The sequence below is a fragment of the Maylandia zebra genome, linkage group LG15 (assembly GCF_041146795.1).
Source record: "Maylandia zebra isolate NMK-2024a linkage group LG15, Mzebra_GT3a, whole genome shotgun sequence".
Lineage (NCBI taxonomy): Eukaryota > Metazoa > Chordata > Actinopteri > Cichliformes > Cichlidae > Maylandia > Maylandia zebra.
This window is the reverse complement of record NC_135181.1, coordinates 31,570,288-31,590,776: the sequence shown is the minus strand read 5'-3', so window position 1 is coordinate 31,590,776 and position 20,489 is coordinate 31,570,288. Positions and strand designations below refer to the sequence as shown.

The window sequence follows — 20,489 nt, the reverse complement described above, 5'->3', positions numbered from 1 at the left end:
CCACATCTGGAGTTTAGAGCGGTGGTGGCAATAGCTACAGGTTTAACAGCCAGGAGGCTGGCATGTGTCTCGTGCCGACTTACTCAGTGATTCTTTTGATGTTTCTTTCATATTTATTATTTCACTCACTGGTCCAGTTTTGGGGTTAGGGTTTTGCCCAAATTCAAGGTAGGGTTAAACTTCATGTTGATGATTCTCACAGAAAAAGATTGATATTACACATGTAGCGGTAGCAGGAAAAATAAAGTTAAAACACTTGACAGAAGTGATCACATTTGCCGTTTTAACCTTGTGATACTTGCTAATGAAGATGCTCTTCACAGTTATTAAAAGTAGATTGTGATGTCATTTTTGCAAAGGGCATATGGGGGTGGTAGTTACTCAGTTAGCTTTCTGAGTAATTATACAAGGTAAACAAGAATATATCGAAGAGTCAAACTCAATGAACTGAACAGTCACTAAAGCAGAGTTCCTGGTTCAGACGTGAACCTGGTGAAAAGGAGTAGACTATATCTCATCAATGCATGAATTATGCACAGAGCTGACACACACAGCAACAAGGACACCATTTCAGGAAAGAGATGTTGGTGTTGGTGAATTTGACCATGATGTAGGACTTGGTATATCAGAAAATGTTACTGAGAAAATGATGCATACTTTTATCTAAATGGGCCACATATGAGGAGTATATGAGGAGTACTGGATGAATAAGCACTCAGTGGAGATGATGACAGGAAGTGGAGTCCCTGGGTGGAAAGAGAAGACACAGATGACGCATCGGAAGGAGGGTAATGAAGGCAGAGTTTGCAAACAGGCATCGTCACATAAACACATGGTTCCCATATGTGATGCCTTAAACATACAGCGTTCGAAAGAGAAAGATGAATAAATGAATTAATAATACAGCTGCATTTTCAGTATCAAACGGTATCAGCAGCCACACACTCATGTGTGTGTGTAAGCTTCACAGAGATGACGTGTAATTACATTTCTAGGGAGGTGCGCGTCAGGTCACAGAGTAGGCTATGTGATACATTACTCCACATAAAGTTATCCTGAAAGGTGAATTGGTTATAGAGACCAAAACCATATTCAGTTATTTTATGAGGCTGTAAACAAGGTGCTTTATATTGTAAGGTAGACCCTACAATAACACATACAGAGAAAAACCCAACAATCATGTGACCCCCTATGAGCACTTTGGCGACAGTGGGAAGGAAAAACTCCCTTTAAGCAGAAAGAAACCTGCAGCAGAACCAGGCTAATGGAGGGGCAGCCATCTGCGGCGACCGGTGGGGGTGAGAGGTGGAAGACATTTTAACATGCAAGCTAGCCTCAAGTGGCAATTAGAGGGACTGCAGTCTTATATGTTGGGTCCCTGGTTTCTCACCTCTGTGGCAAAGAAGCTTGTTGGCTACATCCTGCCACTCTACCATCATGGGTCCAAAACTACGCTTTAAATTAAAACTCCACTTAAGACAGTTTACCAAGGTAAGAAATGTCTATTTCTTTATTACATTCAACAGTACAGTACACTGAAATTGCACATTTTCACCAGATATAGCAGCATTCTGACTGGCAAATGGACTAATTATTAGGCACAATCAAGACATTTAAATACAAATACACACGTTCAAATGTGTCATGGCCATTTTCTGACCACACACAGATTCCACTTAGCTGTTAATGTACATGCCTGGTAAAACAAATTCTATACAGCTAAACACACTGTCTTCTACCTGCAACTCCAGTGGCAACAAAACATGTAAGGTCAGGCCAAGCCCAGATTATCTTCTCAAAATAACACAAAAGAAACAACAACAAAAAATCTTTTCTCTTGCACAACATGTGCCAATCAGTGCATTTCAGGAGTTATAAAGCCTTTTCGTGTATTTTTATGGTTTCCTTCAGACAACTTCTTCACTTAAGATAATGTCTTTAAAAGAAAAATTAATTAATTTAAAAAAACCTGAATGACACTGTCTCACCTTTGGAGGAATGGGTGATTGTGGGCTCAGTAAATGCAGCAGTGATGGCTTTTGAGCAGGTTTATCTAATGCTGCAGTTTTGGATGAGCTGGTCTCTGAAGTACGGCGAGGTTTATATGATATTACTTCTTGATTTCAGGTGATATTTTTGCCAAATGTAGGCTGATTTTAAGCACAAAAAAAGACAAAAACAAAAAAAAAAACAGAGAACTTTGGCACTAAAAAGTGAGGTGAAATCCCAGCTGTAAACTGCCTGAGCTGACCTAGAACTAGCTTAGACTCTGAAGCTGCTGCAGGTGGAGATCAGTGTCTTCACCTGTAATGTGCAGCCACTTGTCAAAAACAAATGTACCTTTTTTTGGTCTCTTATCTTATTATTTTTGACAAAACAAAACTTTTTGCATTTCACTTGTTATTTCCTGAATGGTCGAGACTCACAGCACAGGTGTCAGAACTCCAGGCCTTGAGGGCTGCTGTCCTGTTTGTTTTCCAACTAACCTGCCCTTGTGCCTTCTTGGATGATCTGATATCGTGTCGGTGTTGTTCCCACATCATCATAATAAATGTTGTTCCAGGTTCAACATTGCAAGTGAGCAATCACATTGTTGTGACGTCATACTTTTGCAAGCCAAGCCATTCATTCATTTATGAAATTCGAATGTTGCAAGGACAATATGTATAGTGCTTACCGTTTATTAAAGAACAGTATCCTGAAATGCAACAAATTCAAATTGCTGGATTGGCGGACAGAGGCGGTTTCTCGCAAGTTAAGTAGATTTTTTTAAGGCGTTTTTTTCCAAAGTTGCAAAAGTATGACATCACACCAATGTGATTGGTCACTTGCAATGTTGAACCTGGAACAACATTTATTATGATGATGTGGGAACAACACCAACACGAGGATATCAGATCGTGCGTAGCTTCTTATTGGCAAAGCACACCTGATCCAGGTAATCAGCAGCAGGTAGGGCAGGGATACCTCAAAAACAAGCAAGATACTGGCCCTCGAGGACTGAAGTTTGACACCCCTGCTCTACAGGCTCAAATGCCAAATGGACTTCCAGTGTGTTTCAAAAGATGTGCTCAAGATTCAAATTTGGCAGATACAGCAGATATAGATTTGAATATAAAGATATATATATTGTATATAAAGATGAACACAGAACCTAAAGATTCCCATTACCTGTTGTATAGGTCAAATTGTAGGGTTTGGTATGGTAGTCCAGTTGCCATCGACCTGTTGGAAGCCTCACAACTTTCTGAGAACCTTCATACACTCCCTGACCATTTAAAGTCAGACTGACATTAACACTGCATTGAACCACTGTGGGGGTTTGAGGCTGATACTGCAAACACATCCAGTTGATCCAACCCAACATTTGCCAACAATAGAACATCATATCCCAACACACTGGACAGACTGAGCAGGTAGACTGCACGCACACCGGTAGGTCATTCTTGACTATCAGCAACAGAATCGTGCTTATTTAAAATGTTTGTTCTGGGTTGTTGGGTACAGGGTCTCAGTCGAGCCTGTTATATTCCACCAACTACTACTACTGATACTTGAACTATCAAGTATCAGAAGCTGATATTGAATCTACTGAGTCTTGTAAAATTTTTAATCTTTGGACCACAAATTTGTCATCAAATATTTTGAGCGTATCCTAAAGTGCAAACAAATAAAACAATTTTACAGTGGCTACAGTTGTAGCCACAGCTGCCCTGGGGCAGACTGACAGAAGCGAGGCTGCCATATTGCGCCATCGGCCCCTCTGGCCAATACCAGTAGGTGGCAGGTGAAGTGTCTTGCCCAAGGACACAACGACCAGGACAGAGAGCCCGGGGATCGAACCGGTGACCTTCCGGTTACAGATGCACTTCCCAACCTCCTGTTCTACGGTCGCCATCATATAGACAGCACGTCAAATGACAGGTCCTGAGCTTAGATCACCCAATAATCCCTGAACTCTACCCAGTTTAGTTAAAAGCCCCCCAGGTATTTATTATTTGCTTTTAGATGAAATTTCTTTCTTTTCTAATGTAAAAGCAAACAGATGGAATGAATTGTGGGCTCACTGTTGGTCAATCTTTGATTTGATCCTTACATCAAGTCTCTTTTTCTTGTTTTTTGTTTTTAAGTGGTTTGAGTCTTAGGAATGACAAAGAAGCCCATTAAGTAGCATTGTGTTTAATACTAGACTACATTAACCAGAAAAACTACCACAACAATCCTTAAGTGTATGCATATGCACAAAGCAAGCTGCTGTGAAGCCAGCAATGATTCTAAAGGTATGTCTACTAACTGTTGCCACAAGAGGTCATCCTGAATGGCTATTTATGTTTACTTAAGCCACGGGCATCCAACTCCAGGCCTTGAGGGCAGGTGTCCTGCAGGTTTTAGATATCAGCCTGGGCCAACACACCCGAATCAAATGATTAGTTTATTACCAGCCAGGCCTCTGGATATCTTCAAGACATGCTGAGGAGGTAATTTAGCCATTTAAATCTACTGTGTTGGATCAAGGACACATCTAAAACCTGCCGGACACCAGCCGAGTTGGACACCCCTGACTTAAGCCATGGTGCACAAATGACCTTTTTGCCTTTCAAAAGGATCACCTCACTCTGAATTTCCTGCCCAACATGCGTAACTTCTAACCACTAAATGCAAATGCCATTCTGTCTGTTCATGACTGACTGTTGCTACTTCTTGTGGAAACTAAAGCTCAACCAAATCTTTGTTGATGAAGAATCCTCACATTCACATATGATGTTTTAAAAATAAAACTTATAAAGTACAGTTTCAGTACTAACAGTCAGGTCTTATATTGGAAATTTTGCGATTTCTCACCTGACAACCTTTAAATCTCTGGCATGTTGGACTCACCGTGTACCTCCCGGATTGGATCTTCAGTCTGGCTACTGTAGCAATAACCCATTCCACCTCAGCCCCCTTATATTTTTAATGCAGTGCTAACCTCAGTCTTATAGCCTGCTAAGAGACGTAAACCATGAGAAAACCCTAGTGAGATAAGATGCATTTTAACAGTGTTTCAGAGAGGAGTTATGCCTTATACCACAGAGCGATGCTCTCCACATATATACACAGCGCTCGGCTGTATGCGCCTCTTTGTGTTGCCTGGCAGCTGAGGAAGAAACTTGAAATATTTGGGCATCAGATCGAGGCAGGCGTCGCGGAACTTCTTGATCCGCCAGTAGTAAATAAGAGGGTTGAGGGCTGACTTGAGGTAGCACAACCACAAGACCCATGTGCTGATTTGAAAAAAGCTGTCTTTGCGGTAGAACCTGTCACTGAAGGTAGTTACCAAGCTGAAGGCAGTGAAGGGTGCCCAGCACGCTGTAAACACGGAGAAGAGGATGAGGATGGTGGTGAAGGCACGGGTCTTGAAGCTCATGTCTATGTTCATCTTGAAGGGCTTCTGAAGGCTGAGGAGGCCCAGTTTGCTGGCCTGGCTCAGACAGACGCTGTCTGTGTGGCTACGGATGCGAATGGCATTGTGGCGGATGGTGTTGAGGATGCCCATGAATGTGTATAGCATGACTGTGAAAGGCAAGAAGAAAAAAACTAGTGTTAATATCAACACATAGGCGTGGTAACCAGGATCACTACTGTAGCCAAATATACACTGAGGAGCTCTGGGTGGGATCTGTAAGGGAGGTGAGCCAACAGCTAGAGGGAAAGTGAAAATGAACGAGAGTCCCCATGTGACCACTATGAGCAGCTTGGCTCTCTGTGGGCTCAGCTTATCTTGCTTCTGGACAATAATAAGAAAACGATCAATGCTTATTATAAGCAGTACAGCTGCTCCTTCCATAACAAAAAACCAAAAGAGCATGGCGGAAACGCGACAGAAAACATCTCCAAAAATCCAGTTGGTGGTCACCACAGTAACCAGAGCAAAGGGCATGTTCAAGATGGCCAGCATCATGTCCGCAAATGCCAGACTAGCCAGCAGAATGTTGATGGCTGAACGCATGGCAGATCTCTGGTACACCATCAGGCACACCACTATGTTTCCTGACAGCGCCACTAAAAGGATGGCTGCCATGACAAAGCAGAAGAAGATCTGCAGAGGTAGGCCAATGCCTTGCTGGATTTCCAGAGCATTTGCTGTTGGGGTGACCGGCTCCGAGGGAGACCCGGAGCCCAGGGAAATGTTTGCCACAGAGAGGTCTTCCATTGGTAGCCTCTCAGAAAGGTTCAGCAACCTCGTAACGACGCAGCAGAAACGGCTGTTAATGTCCCCTGTATCCAGGAGGGGAACAGTAGTGGAGAGAACCATGCTTCTCCAGGGTGAGCAGGCATCATTGCAGGAGAGTTCACATAAAATCTGATGGCAGACATGCGGATATCATCTCCCCAAGGCCACACAGCACCATCTTCATGGTAGCAAGACCCTAAGACAAAAATAAAAATATGTTAGAATTCCATTATGTATTATTGTAGGGTCTACCTTACAATCAGTTTGTGTAGAGCAGATTTCCGTGTTTAAGGATAACAATTTGAGTTGTCACTACCAGACTAAACACAACTTGACCGATGCAGAGGGTCAATGGTTTAGAGAACACCAATTTTCCTATTTGCATATTACACCATACAGCTACAGGATATAACTATTCTGTCTTAGCACGAGACGCCTATTCATTTTCTATTTAAAAACACACTTAACAACACTTCCGTCAATGTATGATGTGTCAGAAAGGACGCTGAAACAGAAACAAGGTTGCCATGTTTGGTACGATAATGATCCTTCACGACTGGAAAACTACAATCAACTGAGGCGTGGGGTGGACAAATGCATTGATTTCCAGCAACAAATAATTAAAAAGTTGAGCAGGACTCGTGGGTATAAGTGTGTATGAGTTACACACTTTTACAAGTTTAAGGAAGTGGACAAAATTTGGCTGTAAAAAATTAATGGCAAGTGCTCCCACATAGTTTGAACAAGCTGAAAAATCCAAAAGTATTTTGAAATAATATGAAAAATTTGAACAAAGCTCCAAGAACACAGAGTCCCGAAAGATTTCATGATACTGTAAATTGGGGTAATAAAATAGGATGTTTCTGCCAAAAGATTGGTGCCTGAATAAAATATGACTCATTTCAGTTTTTTTAAGCAATCAAAAACACAGAGCCTTACTGTTTTAGAACAACAGACCAACACCATGACGGAAATCTTTACAAAACAGAGGATGAATTTCTCACAAAGACCTTTTTACAAAACTGAAACTAAAATGTCAAAGTTTACTAGACAAAAATAAAATTCAATGAGCAACTGTTTTCTTTTTCATCATTTTGTTAAGTGTGTCTGATTGTATCTTGCCCCCAACCATATACCTATTAAACTAATTACATCTTTGAAATAAATAGCATAAAGTTTATTTTTCAGTATACAGAATTAAGCCACATTTAAAAGTGGAATACAGAAAGACAAATCTGTCTCCAAACAGAAACACATTCTCTGGTGTGTTTGGCTAAGCTGTGATAAGAAATCCTATTCGAATTTTTTTTTTTACCCCTGAGAGTGACAGAAAGCTAGTGCTCAACCGGACACAAGGCAAATACTGCAATAAAAACCCTTATCACTAGTATAAACACTGGAGGCATTGCAGGCAGGCCAGCTGGTATTATTACAATAGGCAGCAAATTTCAGATATAATAAATGGGCAGCACCAGAGAGTCCATTTGTTAATAGGATAACTTTCCACACAAATTAAGCTTTTTAGTATTTTAGTCCTGTGTGGGTGTAAAAAAATAAATAAATATCAAACCAGTGTAATTATGAGCAATTACTGTGACAACACTGCATTTAAGCCTGTTAGAGGGATCTGTACTTTAGCTGTGCTGCTGTGATACTAGGATATGCAGCCATTTGACAGATAGCGCCATCTCTTCAGCACACCGGAGGGGACAAAAACCTACAATGCAAAAATAAACGGCAGTGAAATCGGGCAGAGTTTGCTTTGTTCATATGCTGATGACAAGCTTATTGTCTACCACAATTTCCACAAGGAGAGCAAGGAGCAGCCGGTTTAGTCTTCTTGGCCCAGTTCCCACTTCATTAACTCTGCATTCAGTGAGGTAGCCTGCAGCATGTCGGCCTCAACAGGTAGGGTAGTGTTCGCTGCTTTTGGGTGCAATGACCTACAATGTTAAAAGAGCCACTCCAGTCTCCCAGCAGTCAAGTGATCCTGCATAGGAAATGAATGATCAGGTACTTGGTGTTCTGAACGACAGGGAAATGTTTAAATAACTGCAGAGGCCCTGCAATTATGTAATGAGAATATGCTTACAGCTTTTCACACATCTTGTAACCTTGAATCGCTCAGAGGGAAAAAGATTTGTTGGGAAGCTGCCCAGTGAGCTCACGATGGTGCTCGTGATGTTACTGGGAGGTGCCAGTTTTAACGCAATAATAGCTAGTTCAAATACCGTGTTTATTTCAAATATACTGTTAAACACTGGTGTGTCTGTGAGAGAAATACCAGTGTTTCCCCTCACATAGCATTATTTGGACAGGCTGCTGAGTTATACGATCACCCACCCGTGTATGTTTGAAGAGTTACTTAAAAATTCAAATCTAGAGATAATGCAACGTGTGCTGGATTAAGTAGAGGACAATCCCTTGCTATTATTTCAAAGTTCAGTTGCTGCTTGCCAGTTAGCTCCTGCCCTTCCCTGTGTCATGCTTCCCTCCTGCCTGTACTCTAACAGTTGGTAATCTCTGCAGTCTTATAAATGTTGCTCCGATGTCCTTGAAATGAAGCAGCTACAGAGAGGAGGGTAGACAGAAACCTGCGACCCAGGGCTCTCGTGTATAACCTTGTTTTTAGGTACCTTTGAACATTTCACACTGATTTTTTCCCAGTGATATCATGCCTTGATACAAATGACTCATGGCTTTAATTTCCCATACCATCTACCTTTGCTTATTTGTAACTAAGCATAGACTTTGCAGCAGATTGTACACAACGGTGTGAAACGGTTACAGGGAGCACTTTAAAGTAGTCGTATGAGATATTACTTTTAAAATAAAAACTACAGACTGTGGAGAGCAGGGACTCTAACTTAAAGAGCTCTTGCACAGTAGTGAAAGCACAAGTGGAAGGAATGTTACCACAGATCCATTTAGTACATTAGTTTTCCGAGGATCTAGCAGAGATGTTGTGATTCACAAGATATCAATGTTGTCAATAGTCAATGGTGCAATAGACCTCAATACTTGAAATGTGCAATTCACTTGTATTTTTATTCCTATTTATTCTATTTATCCCCTTCGTATATTTTATTTATATATGTCTCTGTATTTATTTATGTGTGTGTGTGTGTGTGTGTGTGTGTGTGTGTGTGTGTATATATAATATTCTGTAACTCTAACTTCTGTCGGTGCTGTGCTTTTGGAAACCGAATTTCCCAGAGGAACCCACCTGAGGGATTAATAAAGTTTTATCTTATCTTATCTTATCCGAGTGTCCTTATTGTCTGCATTCAAATGTTCTGGAAGAATAAAGATTTGGTTGGTTTTGCTCGTGTTTATTTAGCATTAGTTAGCAATGCTAATACCGATTTCTGGCGATCTAAAAAATGTGATGTTCTGATATATCGGTGAAAAAACCCATTTCCCTATGATTTACTATGTGTAGTTATTTTAATTACACATTTATGCACTGCCTGACTATACCTAGAGCAGCCGTTTATTGTTTCTGGTTTTCTTAAAAAAATGCATTTGGAACACCAGCAACAAGGCTGAATGGTGTTGAAGGTTGTTCCAATCTCTTCTTTACTTTTTAAAATGTTCATTTATCTGATATAAAAAAAGATGAGTTTCGTTCATCCATCCAGATTCAAGTTTAAGCAAAGATGCCCAGATTTACATCTACCCAGCTGCTTCTTCCATTCAGTTTATTCTGGGAGACTTTAACGCATTCCCAAGCCAGCCAAGAGATATAATCTCTCTAGTGTGTCTTGGATCTTCACCAGGTAGTCCTACTGGTGGGACATGAAACACCCTATATAGGTGGTGTCTGGGAGGTATCCTTGTCAAATGTTCAAACCACATCAACAGGCTCCTTTTGATGTAGATGAAGAGTAACAGCTCTACTTCAAGCTCTTTCCAAATAATCGCGCTCCTCACCTTATCTTTAAGGGTGAAGAAAGATTATCCACAACCTCAATCTTGTTGTCACTACACAGAGTTTGTGGGTCTATGATCTCAGATTTGGAGGTGCCAATTCGCTTTACACTCAGCAGCCCTACTGCAAGCTGGGGGTCAAGAAGTCAAATGAATCCTATGCCAATACAGTTTCAGTTAGACGTTAGCATCCACTTATTTTATTGAGCTGTTCTTTTCCCAGGGTGGAATCATTGTGCATACATCTTTAATGACTTATTAAAGAAAACAAAAAGAAAATTCACATTTGTTTTGGATTTTCTTTCATCCACACAGCGCTAAAAGTATAAATATACGATATAAGATTTGGTTGAATGTCCCTTTGGATGTTACAAATTGACTGGACACTTCTGGTAGCCATAAAGAAAAGTCTGACATAATTCTGGATGGATATTTGACCACTTTTCTTGGCAGAATATTAAGCGTTAAATTTAATTGATTGGCATGGGGTTTTTAAAACTATTCCACAGATTTTTAACAGGTCTGGGGTTGGATTGTTAGGAAAGCTATTCCAAAGGTTTTATCAATTCCAACACCAGTTTTGATGTGTACATGGGATGATGTTCCTATTAAGAATTATTAACTTGTATAAATTCACAATTCTCCTTAGAACTTCACTAAGTTTACTTGATTTTCCCATTATTCTGAGTGTGGGTCACTGCAATGAATGCTGTCACAGAGAAATTACGAAAGAGTAGTCAATCATGATCGCTAATCAACAACAGACCGTGTCAAGTTAAAACATACTGCACCATCTATTAAAAGATTATGTTTGACACTGTATGTATACTTTTTAACCTGTGAGGATTACATGAAATCCCCCCAAAAATACATGATGAGTGAATGTAAACTTCTGACCACAACTGAAGTCAGTAATATTCAATTCAATTCAATTTTATTTTATTTATACAGCGCCAAATCACAACAACAATAGCCTCAAGATGCAAGCACTTTGGCGACAGTGGGAAGGAAAAACTCCCTTTTAACAGGAAGAAACTTCCAGCAGAACCGGGGTGGCCATCTGCCATAACTGGAGACCATAATACTGGCCTAACAATAATAGGTTTTACCTGCCTCTTGTCAACTGATTGAGTTAATCCTTTCTCTTCCAGACATTTTGAAAAATAGCAGCCGCAGAAAACGTAGCAAAATATAGACATGGAAGAAATGAACACCACTGAACAGCCTATCACAACCGCTGCAGACCGCATCATCCATCATGTAGTTACATTTTGGGGGCAGTGCATGTTAGGCTACAGCATCAGTTACAGCAAAGGGGTTCAGAAGGGTTTGTGGCTACGCTGTACCTATAACCTAGTTTTAACAAAGTATAATTTCACTGTCAGACTGAGTGGAAGAAGTGCAACTGTAAATGACAGCAGTATACTGTTGCGTTATATTTGCCTCACAAGTCAGATGTTGCAGCAAGTTTAACAGTTTTACTGCTTTTTCGTGCATTACAGCCAGATTATCAAGTCAGGGTTGGTGAGGGTTGCTCCAACTTTACTAACTGGTTCAACCACTTTATGCTTAACCATACAACCCTCACACCAAGCTGAAATTACACTGAATATTAGAGGTGGGAATCACGATACATCCCACGATACGATATTATCACAATACTTAACGCACGATACGATATTATTGCGATTTTTTAAAAATATTTTGCGATATTCAGATTCTGTACATAAAGGTAAACTTTATCAATATTCATTTTATCTAATATCAAAGTCTCGCACTCAGTCTTTCTCTCATTTCAGTCAGTTTTATTGTTGACAAACTGAACGGTTTGTATTACAGTCTAGTCCAACTTAACTGAATGCAACCATCTGGTACAATTATAGCTATTCTGAACTATGCAATTTATGAAAACTATGCAGCCCATTCAGCAACTGAAGAATTTGAAAGTTAATTAAAACAAAATATAATTTTACATTAAATAAAAAAGTTTTAAACTTAATTAAAATAAAACATGTCTTAAATTAAAATACGTAAACTGTCATGTTTATTGCTACCAAAAAAAAAAGTTAAACACATTTGGACAGTGAAGGAATGTCAGGATTCTTGCTCAGAAAAAGGAGCTGATCAACATGCTCTGAAGTCAGAGTTCCAGTCCACAAAAACGTTTTTTGTAACAAAATATCGATTTCTGCTGTCCCTGTATCGATACATTATTAGCAAACAAAATATCACGATACTACACAGTATCGATTTTTTCCACCACCCCTACTGAATACCTACTTTAATTTGTTTCACTGTTAGCCTTTTGTAAAATAAAATGTATTAATTTAAAAAAAAACTGTAAAATTAGATTGCTGTATGCATTTACTTGCTACATTTATTTTATAAACTCAGAAAAAGAATGCTTCAGTGAAGGCTGATGTTCCCTGGATGGCTTCCAGTCTCTTCCACGCACTGACTGGAGCTTATTGAACACTGGTACTGGATTGGTACTTGGCACCGGTAGATACCCCTCAAAGACAGATGAACAACGACCTTAATGGAATATTAGTGCCTAGTACAGACCAGGCCTTCCCTTCATCCACCCGAACTCACAGCTATTTACGCCAGGCCGAAGCAGCTCGCCGAACGCTGTTTCACAGAGCATGAAACCGCTTGTTTCGACAGGATTCGGTGATTTGGAGCCATCCACTCAAGCTCAGAGACCGAGAAAATAAACAGACACTTCACATTACTGTAAGCGACGAGAACAGTGGGTGTTCTGAACAAACGGCCTAATTCATGTTTTAACACAAAACATGAATGTCATTATTACACCGCCGCTGGTCGGATTTAAAGTATACTCGCTAATATTATTACCTGCTTCATTCTCCCATGCTAGAGCTCAGGAGCAGCTCAAGTACAGAAGCTCAGTCCGGAAAATGGAGCATCTCACCTCCAAAAATCTTCATGGTCGTCGGTGTAGAGAAAGACACATAACTGCTGATGTGCCCGAGAAAAACCCTGTTTTAGCTTCTTTTTTTTTTTTTTTTAAATATATATATATATATTGGCAACAGCGCGACGGCCGGTGATGCCACCACCTCCACAAATGAAGCCTCAGAAGAAAAAAAAAGTGAAATCTGTGTTTGGTCAGAACGGCTTTGTTTCCAGCAACAGCTGCTTATCCGCGGCGGGAAAACGGAAGGTTTCCTGCTCGAATCTTTGTTTTCCTTCGTCCATATGTGAGGTGTGAACAGCCCATCCTCCACTGACAAATGTACCAGTGTCACTGTATGTGAGCGTCTACTGTACGGAGCCCAGATTTCCCTCATACGGTTCTAAACTACTCTCACTGGCTGCTGCCTGCGGGAAGGCGCAGACACCCACTACTTCCTATATTGCCTTTCAAAATAAAGAACTAGTTGTGTTTTTTTAAATAGTGTTTTTGAGTGGATGTAAAGTTGATTTGGTTGTTTTCATGTGGTTTATGTTATAAACAGTACAAAAAGCTCTTAAATGCTGTTGCAGTTGTCCCACCTCAACCTTCCGCATGGTATAAACAGTTTGCTGCCTCGCGCTGAAAATCATCTGATGAGGATTTTTCAAAAACAAGTTTTTCTTGTAAAAGTCCCACTTTATTTGTAATTGCAAATTTTGTCACATATCTTTAAAAAAATTAAATGTGTATGAATAGGGTTTTTTTTTAAAGATTGTGTTGAAAAATAAATAGCTAAGCTTTAACTCAAAAATAAATTTCATGGCGTATGGCTAAATTGTTGTTTCTGCATTTTTGATTTATAAATCAATTATCTGCATTATTTTGAAGATAAGGCTACACAGTTTCCGGTAAGGTTTGCGTTCCTTGATAACTGACATACACAGAATGTCATGGGCAAAAGTGGATATTCCTAAAAGATAGACTGTGCAAGTGGGGCGTGGCTTGTTTTAGCGGAAGTGCTTTTTGGGGCATGTGCGGATGCATGCAGTGGGTGGTAAAGATAACAAAGACAGTACATTAGCTCTAAAGTAATCACTGTGTTTTCAGGATATTGTGCAGTGTGGCTGGACGGTACAAGAAATTCAATTATTTGAAGATTTTTTTTTCCTTTTATTTGAAAAATTGTGCGTATATGCAGCAGATGGTATAAATGGCACAGGATTGTTTTCACTCATAAATATACTCCATGATGTGGCTCCATGAATTCTACATTAAAATGCATTAAAAACAGCCCCATCCATGGAACTTTGGACCCACGTGTTAGACAACACTCATCTCCTTTGTCAGCAAAACAACATTTCCGAGCATCACTGTCTTACCTGGAATGCTGAGTAATCCAGATCTGTGACAGTGGTGGATGGGGTGGATGGAGTCAAAAAAAAAGTCAACAGAACAAATGTCAGTGAGTTCATATGTAGTAATAAACAGCTACGTTTTAGACACGACACTGTCTGACATCTTTAAAAGAACATTTCAGCAAGTTAGAAACAGACTGCTGCTGTTTGTTGTCTTTTGTGTGTGGTTTGTACAGTGGAATTACTCTCATCATACAAGCCTGTATACAAGCACAGTATCAGCAAACAGGTCTTTAACTACTACAAGTGACAGTATTAGAGGAACTGCACTTTCATTCCAAGGTTATAGCTTTCATTATTGGATAATAACTCTGAAACAGGACAAACTAGAGCTACATTTGACTCCTTATGTGAACTCAAGTCAAAAGTTAAACAGTAGAATCTTAAAGTGGTCTAAAATAGAAATATGTATTTATTACCACAGATAGTGAATTGTATGCAGAGGTATAGAGGTGGAGTTAGCCATTAGCTTAAAACAATAATAACACTAAATTTGCACCGTTTTATCATGTGATCTGCATTGTTGAAAAATAATGATCTTTTGTATTTTCATCTACTACTGACCTGCGTTTAGATATGCGATTTAGTTCAATGCCTCCACAGACTATATATAAAAGATGGAAGCTGAAGTCAAAAATAAATTCTGTATCTGATTAGCAAAATATGAGAAAAAAGACTTTTTAGCTCCCTTGACCTATTTCCTCATAAATTATGGTTACTTTTTTACTAAGAACATCAGACTTTAGTTCATGTTTGACTCACATACAAATCCACCCCTCACTCAATATGTATTTGACAACATCAAGATGGTGTTTGCTAAAATATTCAAGGGTTCAAAACATGACTTTACTATCAACTGGCAACATCACAGTTGGCTACACCCAGTTTTGTTAACGAGGTCTGTTAAGGCTAACGTCTGTTTTCAATGACGCTCAGTATTGATGTTAAAAATGTCACAGAATTACTAATTTTCTATAAAAGTGACATGTGTTTTCTACCCAGGAGAGGAGTTCTATATACCTTAACAAGTTCAGCTGTGCACCAGAAGCAGGTAACTGTAAAACTGTAATCACATGAACTTCAATACTGACTGATGATGACACAAGGACAAAAAAAACAAAACATAAAACTGGATTAACAAAGAAAGCTGATAACCACACACAAAACAGCATTTATCCCTGAAGTTCTTGGTTTTGCCAAGGCTTTTGTCAGGCAAGCTTGGTTACGTCAAGCTGGGCTTTTGGTGCACCCCCCAGGTCACAGGAAGAGATGCTAATTAGAGAAGTTCCTCCTGCTAATTGTATCTTTGGATCAGGTTTCCTGACTGAGATGCCCAGGGGACTTATAGTTATGCAAGTTATGGGAATCCCAGCGCTAACTGTGCTAGCCTTTTCCATTTGCTTACTGTCTTTATGCTAAACTAGGCTAATCACATCCTGACTCTCATATAACTCAAATATGAGCCTGTCCATCTGAATGTCACTCTATGAAGAAAATCTAGTAAATATACTTTCCAAACTGAATGAGCTGAATGACTCCTTTTGATGTATCCACCTGCATAATGACATCACCCAGTTTTAGATTGTTTTATTTTCATCAGATAACTAACCAATAGGATTGCAAAGAAGATTAAATATCTACAATTATTCTCATGTTTATTGTAGGGGTGTTTTGTATCTCGCAGTATGTCCCATGAAATTTCCTATGATCTCATCTCCATGTCAGCAATATGTAATGTCCAAGCTTTCAATCAGCTCATTCTTGCAGTGACAAACACTGAAAAGCATAAATAAATTAAATACGCTGTCATTTTCCACAGAGATGTCAGAGACTCTAGTCCTACGAAGCCTTTATCTGCTTGGTCTTTTTAGTCTTGGGTGGTATGATCTCAACCTTGAAGGGGACAAAGAAATCTAAAAGAGCTTTTGTTTCTTTCAAGTCCAGAGAATACTCTTGTGCGATCTTTTCGGGACTCCACATCTGAGGCTGATGCTGGTGGCTGCCCACAGCCTTCAGAGCTTCGGCAATGGTCAGTTTACCAATGGGAACATCTGTGAGCTCCACCAGGCCCAACGGAGATGCTGGGACACTGAACTTAAGAAGTCGTCGCTGTTCTCTCCCCGCCGTCACGTCCTTCGATACCTGAGGGAAGAACAAGCAGTGAAGAATAACTATTATGAATAACAAAAATCAACATTTAAAAACTTTTGGCCAGTGCACATGCAAATCCCACACAGGAAAGTCAGGTTTGAAGTTAGGAAATTAGCCAATCTGTCATTCACAAGTTCAAAAAGTCCCCTATCGCAACACAGCAAGGACGTCCACCTTACCTTTATGATAATTTGTGGCATAAAGGTAACCTAATTACATTTGCAATCATAAATGTAACAAATAATGCTAACAGATTTTTTTAATTATTAATCTAACAGATACTGAGTCCATCATTTATACTCTTAGATGCATGCATTAGTTAGATTTTATTTTACAGAGTCAGGAAAGAATATGTACTCTCTGATGCTATCTTAAATATGAAAAAAATGACTTCCAGTCTCAGCGTCAGCAATATTAAGCTTATTATTTTAACACTCTTATTGGAACTTTAACATAACTGGACAAAACTGGATTAGTGCATGCCTAACATGAATCTACATATTCAGTTGTTCCCTTTGAAATGTCTTGTCCTCTGGACCACATATGGATGAGATATGAACAGCTATGAACAGATAAAAGGTCAAATTCAAGTAATGTGGATGCACATGAATATTTGACTATTCTGATTAAGAAATAGAAGCACAGTCACAGCTGTCCTCCTGCCATCATCCAGCTATGGACAGCCATGGTGGTATAAATTGGTCTGGCAGAGCTACAGAGGATTCAACTCTTCTTTTTCAAATTAAAAATTAAAAACTGAGAATAAAACTGATTCATTACAACACAGCCAAGCCTAGAATCATGGGAGCTGCAGGTGATTTATCACTGGTGGCTCACTACCATCAACATGGTTTGTTTGATGAGTGTTGATTAGGTTTTTAAATTTCTGTCACCTGATTACAAAGACTTTGATGGATAATTCTAAAACAATTTTAAAAAATTATTTTTTTTTACTTGTGAGCACAAAAGCTCGACCTATTGTTTACGAGGACCAGCCAATTAGAAGAAAACAGTCTTAAAGGGAGCAGCAGGAGATTAGGCAGCTTGTTTCCAGACAGCAGCTGAACAGAGCAAAGACTATTTTTGAACTGTGTTCATGCAAAGCAGAGTCCAAGCATGAAACATATGTAGCTGGCGATGATAATGATAGTTCCCTTTTAACAGCCAGTGTTAATCAATAATGTCTTTCTTTATTCTTCATAACATAGAATACATGAATGTCTCAACTTTGCAAAGATTCGACCTGTAAACGTCTGAATGACCCAAACTGAGAGCAAAAACACTGACAAACAATGAATGATTGAGCAGAGCTGATGTAACAGCATTCAAACACTCAGGCAGTGTCAGTCTGACCTCTGCTGCAGCCGGTGCTGGATCTCTGGACTCCACGTACACGGACCTGAGGTGGTCCAGCAGCGGCGCGTTATTCTGGTTCAACGAATCCACTTCTGAAAAACACAAACCGACGTGAGAATCGTCCCCGAGCTTTCTGAGGACACACGGATGAACGGTGAGCCTACCATGACCCCGGGTTAACTGTTACACAAGCCAGCTAGCACTCACTCACTTACCCTGCGGGCTGGAGGCTGTCGGTGGAAGCTTAACCGAGTGCCGGGGCGCCGCTCGCGGCTTGTCCTTGGAAAGTTCTCGGTGCACTCGGTTTTCCAAGTTGTAATTCCTGAACACACGCGTAACCCGTGCACCCATGTTTAACAAATTGTCAAAGCCCGCTATGAATAAAGTTGATTCAAACTGCCGACGGCGAGCGAGAAGGTTCTTTTTACAGGCGGAAATGTGAAAAGCGCAGAGGAAGCAGCAGCGACACCGTGTGGTTGGATGAGTTTATTGTTCCCCGTGTCTTTTTTTCAATTGCCAAACGTAAGGATGCTGGATACAGGTCTTAGTTAACTCAATAAATTAAGAAATAAATAATTAGTCTCATAATTTAATTGAGTGTTTTTAATAAAACATATCTTTTTGTTTTGTTGTAAAAACCTGACTGCCAGTTTTAACAAGAAGAATCGTGATCTGAATGCACTGTTGTGTCAAACACACTTGCTTTGCCACGTGATAAACTCTTTATAGGCTCCTTTTAAGAGTTATTGTATTATTTATAAAAAGAATTGTTCACATTACCATTTGTGCTGTTTAACAGTCAGTGTAAAACAGAAGAAAGGAGAGTGACAGAGAGAAGAAAGAAGAGAGAAAGAAAAATAAATAGGAGAAAATCTAAATACAAAGGACACAGCGTAAGTGTATGTGTATGTTTGTTTGTTACAAAACATACTTAACAATTAGGGTGAGAAGCCAACTATGTCTCCAAGGAGCCCTACTGAAGATGCAAGGCCATATTCAATTCAATTCAATTCAATTTTATTTATATAGCGCCAAATCACAACATAAGTCGCCTCAAGGCGCTTCATAGATACAGAGAAAAACCCAACAATCATATGACCCCCTATGAGCAAGCACTTTGGCAACAGTGGGAAGGAAAAACTCCCTTTTAACAGGAAGAAACCTCCGGCAGAACCAGGCTCAGGGAGGAGCGGCCATCTGCTGCGACCAGTTGGGGTGTCCTAAACTTTGTTTTATCCAATAAGATAAACTTATCTCACTTTGTACTCATTAAAATTCAAAACAATAAACTCACTAGGACAGTGTTTATTGAGGTCGAGATCCAAGGGTGGTTTTCCATATGGCCATGAAAGAATCTTCTGTTTCCAGACACTTTTCTTTTCCACTATTTAATTCCCAAAACTATCCATCTTTATATACACAGCAGAGTAAACCCAAGAAAGGATCTAGGAGAATTAGTAAGAAAAAAGCTTCAGACAGCCTGAGCTTATGGTGTCATTGATCACTTTGTATAGATCAGTTATAACCCTAAAATGTCCAGCAGAGGGCAGCATTTAATACTCTATCACATTCTAAGTGGGGTTATATGGCTGGCCTCTTTTTGAGGTTCAAGCTCATCAGACATGTTTTTCAAACATGAACTGAACTGACCCGTCAGGCCTGGCACAGGGAGGCTTTATTTGTTATTGAAGTAAAGGAAATAAATAAGCATTTAAACAGGTCAACAGAAGCCGGTCTTCATGTAAGGCAAGATGCTGGGAACACATCTGGAGGTAATTATCTACTCAATCATAAAGAAACAGCTCACAGTATTTTTGTGAGGAGTGGAGGAATCAGCTCCCAAACTGGGAGCTGATGGAAGTCAATAAAAGGCCAGCCAGTGATATTTCAGTTACATCAGCTACTGTCTTGAGGTAGGTTTTATTCCAAAACAACAACAAAACAGTGCAGCTGGAATATGAGAGCTGCTGAAGACTGCTTATCATTGTTGTCCGTGTGGACTCAGCAGATAATGTGACAACTCCAAATATTTCCTCCTCCACCACTTTCTGCTACAGTGTTTAGAGACAAGCTGCGCTCATGATGTGTGCAATGGAATGGCATTGTGGAGACTACGAATGAGGCAGAACAGGCATATTTCAGGGGGTGCCGGGGTCATTCCACATGTGTTCATCTGGAGCTGAACAATAACGCAAACAAGGTGCCAAAAAACAGCAGTTCCTCTAATGTCCAAAAAAGAAAGTCAACCACTCATTTTTAAACACACAAACATTTCACAGCCTGATAGAAAACATCAGTTTTGGCCTTTGTGGTTAATTTCTCCTTTCATAGCAACTGTATATTTTCAGGAAAGGCTCAAGGTTAGGGGTGTGGCTGCTTTATTGACATGTTAGTCCACACCTCTACTAACTAGCATCCCTGAATTAGACCACACAGACTGTTTGTACTTTTAGTATCTTTTGGAAAATAAACTTTTAATAGGACTATCTGACAAATAATATTG

General features: G+C 39.8%; 2 protein-coding genes across 3 annotated transcripts; both read right to left on the bottom strand.

Moving 5' to 3' along the window:
• Positions 1-1,482: 1,482 nt before the first annotated feature.
• Positions 1,483-13,499, bottom strand: gpr63 (G protein-coupled receptor 63). Of its 2 annotated transcripts, none has more exons than XM_004566208.4 (2): positions 13,080-13,499; positions 1,483-6,410 (listed from the first exon to the last, which is right to left on the bottom strand). In XM_004566208.4, exon 2 carries the CDS (start codon positions 6,293-6,295, stop codon positions 5,063-5,065), a length of 1,233 nt encoding a protein of 410 aa, XP_004566265.2. In that variant the 5' UTR covers positions 6,296-6,410; positions 13,080-13,499; the 3' UTR covers positions 1,483-5,062. The 2 variants fall into 2 exon arrangements, with proteins under 2 accessions (XP_004566265.2, XP_004566264.2); XM_004566207.4 differs by having other exon boundaries at positions 13,004-13,131.
• A 2,552-nt stretch (positions 13,500-16,051) lies between these two features.
• On the bottom strand, positions 16,052-18,439 carry ndufaf4 (NADH:ubiquinone oxidoreductase complex assembly factor 4). The gene is made up of 3 exons (XM_004566209.3): positions 18,202-18,439; positions 17,984-18,078; positions 16,052-16,621 (listed from the first exon to the last, which is right to left on the bottom strand). The coding sequence occupies exons 1-3, from the start codon at positions 18,335-18,337 to the stop codon at positions 16,319-16,321; spliced, it is 534 nt and encodes a 177-aa protein (XP_004566266.2). The 5' UTR covers positions 18,338-18,439; the 3' UTR covers positions 16,052-16,318.
• Positions 18,440-20,489: the final 2,050 nt, after the last annotated feature.

Excerpts from the sequence above, each read along its gene's own strand:
- gpr63 (XM_004566208.4), bottom strand. The coding sequence starts at position 6,295 with ATGGTTCTCTCCACTACTGTTCCCCTCCTGGATACAGGGGACATTAAC.
- ndufaf4 (XM_004566209.3), bottom strand. The coding sequence starts at position 18,337 with ATGGGTGCACGGGTTACGCGTGTGTTCAGGAATTACAACTTGGAAAAC. Across the intron at positions 18,079-18,201 it reads GACAGCCTCCAGCCCGCAGG|AAGTGGATTCGTTGAACCAG; the intron begins GTAAGTGAGTGA and ends TGTGTTTTTCAG. Across the intron at positions 16,622-17,983 it reads CAGCACCGGCTGCAGCAGAG|GTATCGAAGGACGTGACGGC; the intron begins GTCAGACTGACA and ends TTCTTCCCTCAG.